A 2,748-nucleotide genomic window follows, 5' to 3' on the forward strand; every position below is an offset into this window, starting at 1 on the left:
ACCGCACCTCTCTTCCCCTCCTACCTGTGTCTGTCACTCGGCGGCCATCAAGCATCACGCTTCAGGCTCCCAGTATGCAAAAGGGGTTTTGGGCATCGTCCAGTCCAGCTGAGCTCCCAGAGTCTATGAGCAATGCAGGAGGTTCTTATTTCCACCACTGTCAATTAGTATAAATTAGCCCGTGTGGAAGTAATACTCTGCTGCTTTCTGATCCCAAGTGTCATTTGCTGGGCTGTGGAAAGTGTTGAAGAGCAGCACAAATTAAGTCACATAGCAGAACCCAAGCTGGCAGTCAGTGCTCCAAGGAGATGCAACTATATCCTGACCTTAAGCTCTTCTGAAATAAGTGGGTCTCTCCACAAGGCGTCCAGTATATGTACACTTAAATATGGCATTTGCGTCTTTAAACGGGATTAAAGAAAACTGCTGCCAACTACATATGTGAATTAATGGTTTGACTATTCGCTTTTGTTTTAATTTTTTTAGGAGCTTTTTGTTCAGTATTTGGCTACATACTCCTACAAACATGGCAGAGGCAAGGAGAAGAATGCTCTAACTTACAGTGACCTGTCTCATACTGCAGAAGAGTGTGAGACCTTTCAGTTCCTTGCAGGTATCTATAGCATGATGGTAAATCTAGTATGTAATTTGGAAAACGAAATCGTGCTCTTATTGAATTGATTTGTGAGAGCACAATTCTCCTACTGGTCATTAATCTCCTGTATAACATTCAACTGGAACTCATAAACTACATCACTGGAAACATTTCTTTGTGAATGGGGATGTTTCTGGTGCTTCAAAATTATACAAGGCTAATTAGTTCTCAGCATAGTGCCTTAAGCATTTCTTAAATTCCAGCAACTCCATCTGAAAGCTTTCAGCCTAGAAAACAAGATTACTGCACATCTGTATGTGAGAAGTTATGTGGCCCCAAAATTACACATTTAAATCTGTAAGTCTTATTTCTTAAAGTGATTCATCATATGGTCCCTCTCTCTTTTTATATATGTATGTATGTACACACAAGTGTGCGTGCGCACACACTTTTTACTGATGCTTTGATTTCTGTTCTAACACTCAGCTATAGGATATAGGTCGAGGATAAGATATTCCTAGCCCAATCTTTATCTGGGTTCCCCTGGGACATACTTTCAGAGCATGCAGGACCTGCTTTGTCTCAAGTCCATCATTACTGCCCTGAACAAGTGTCTTACCTTAATGCAGAAAAAATGTTTCTACAGGACATAAATGGGATAGCTGTCTTGTTGAATCCGTCTACGGCAGTTGAGTAATTGAGCACTCTATTTTACATCCAGTAAATAATGTAGATGAGCAGATAGTAAAGACTGTTGCCAGTAATCAGTCATAAATATTCTTTGGTTACTTGTACCATAAGTGGGTAATTCCCTCTTATTCTTACAGCTGTATAGGTCAGACTAACTTACCTGGTTATTCACTTAAATAATAATGTTTTTAACAAAGCCTCTTTTTGACTTCATTTCATTAGCGGTACAGATGCAGCAGTATTAATGAGGCAATATAAGTATTCAAACTGACTATAAAAGAAACAATTCTACCTTCCAGATATCTTGCCAAAGAAGATTCTAGCTAGCAAATACCTAAAAATGCTTGAAAAAGAGAAGCGAGATGGAGAAGTGGGGGAAGATGATGAAGAGGATGAGGAGGAAGAGGATGAAGATGAAACTGTTGATGGAGATGTTGGATCTTAAGGCCAACAGAGAATTGCTTCATAGTGATCCATTTTCTGTTGTATAAAGGATGTTATTTTTGTGACTGAGAATCCAGATGCTGGATATATTTAAATACTGAGCCATCTGCTTTTGCTTTGTTTAGAAATTGAACTTTATACTTGTTGAAGAATGGAATTCTTCCCTCAGAAACATGGCGGGGTAAGAAGAGCTAATGTAAATCTGACAGCAGAACTTGCTCAGATCATTTAAAATTACTTCTTCAGACAATCATTATCCAAATTTAAAATTTCTTACAGGCAGCTTTCAGTGCAAAAGCTCTTTCGTCCTCTGACTAGAAGGGAGTCCTTCCCCAGTTTGTGTTTCTCCTCAGAGCAGAAGATGAGGTGAGGGGAGAGGAGGTGTTTTACACAGTGTCTACTATCGGCCTTCTCCTCCTTGGGGAGCCAGTAATCAATCAAACCCTCCCTCAGTTTTCTGGAACAGTGCCAGGGCATTAGCAGTGGACAAAGCCCATTAAAAAAAGTCTTCTGTAAAAACAGCTGCTTCTGTAATGCAATGTAAATAGCCATGTCGGCACAGAAACAGGGTAGAGGATGAGATCCATTCCAAGAGCTAATGTGGTTCTGCAGCTGTGGTGGTAAAAAGTACATGTGTTAGATAACAATGTAAATATGTACATCTAGAACCTTTCTCTCTAATGAACTCCTGCAGTTTGTCCATGGTGTGCTACCAAAGTGCACACTGAAGTCTGTTAAATGTGGATTGTTGAGAATGAGCAGCCCTTTTACCATTTGAGTGACAGAGCTGGATTTTTCATTTGGTTTTGTTCGGGGTTTTTTTTACTACAGAAATGGTAACTGTCCTGTGTAGAACTTTATATGCAACTTTTTAAAAATAAATGTTTTGTATAAAAAGTGACGATGCAGAGGCTTTATACAGTTCTTTCCAGCTTCAGTAATGTACAAGCCTAGCACACTTACTGTTCATCTTTCCAGGAAGAAACGGGGGACAAAAGGCTAAGTGATGCTTTGAATAG

The 2,748-nt window shown here is 39.6% G+C and overlaps 1 protein-coding gene across 1 annotated transcript; it reads left to right on the forward strand.

Moving 5' to 3' along the window:
• Nucleotides 1-486: 486 nt before the first annotated feature.
• On the forward strand, nt 487-1,892 carry CHRAC1 (chromatin accessibility complex 1; the record flags this gene model as incomplete). Its single annotated transcript, XM_009573143.1, has 2 exons — nt 487-613; nt 1,585-1,892. Coding segments are annotated over 2 exons (273 nt in total), but the record flags the coding sequence as incomplete, so codon positions are not given.
• Between the last annotated feature and the right edge of the window lie 856 nt (nt 1,893-2,748).

Source organism: Fulmarus glacialis, unplaced genomic scaffold (assembly GCF_000690835.1).
Source record: "Fulmarus glacialis isolate BGI_N327 unplaced genomic scaffold, ASM69083v1 scaffold37552, whole genome shotgun sequence".
NCBI classification, from domain to species: Eukaryota; Metazoa; Chordata; class Aves; order Procellariiformes; family Procellariidae; genus Fulmarus; species Fulmarus glacialis.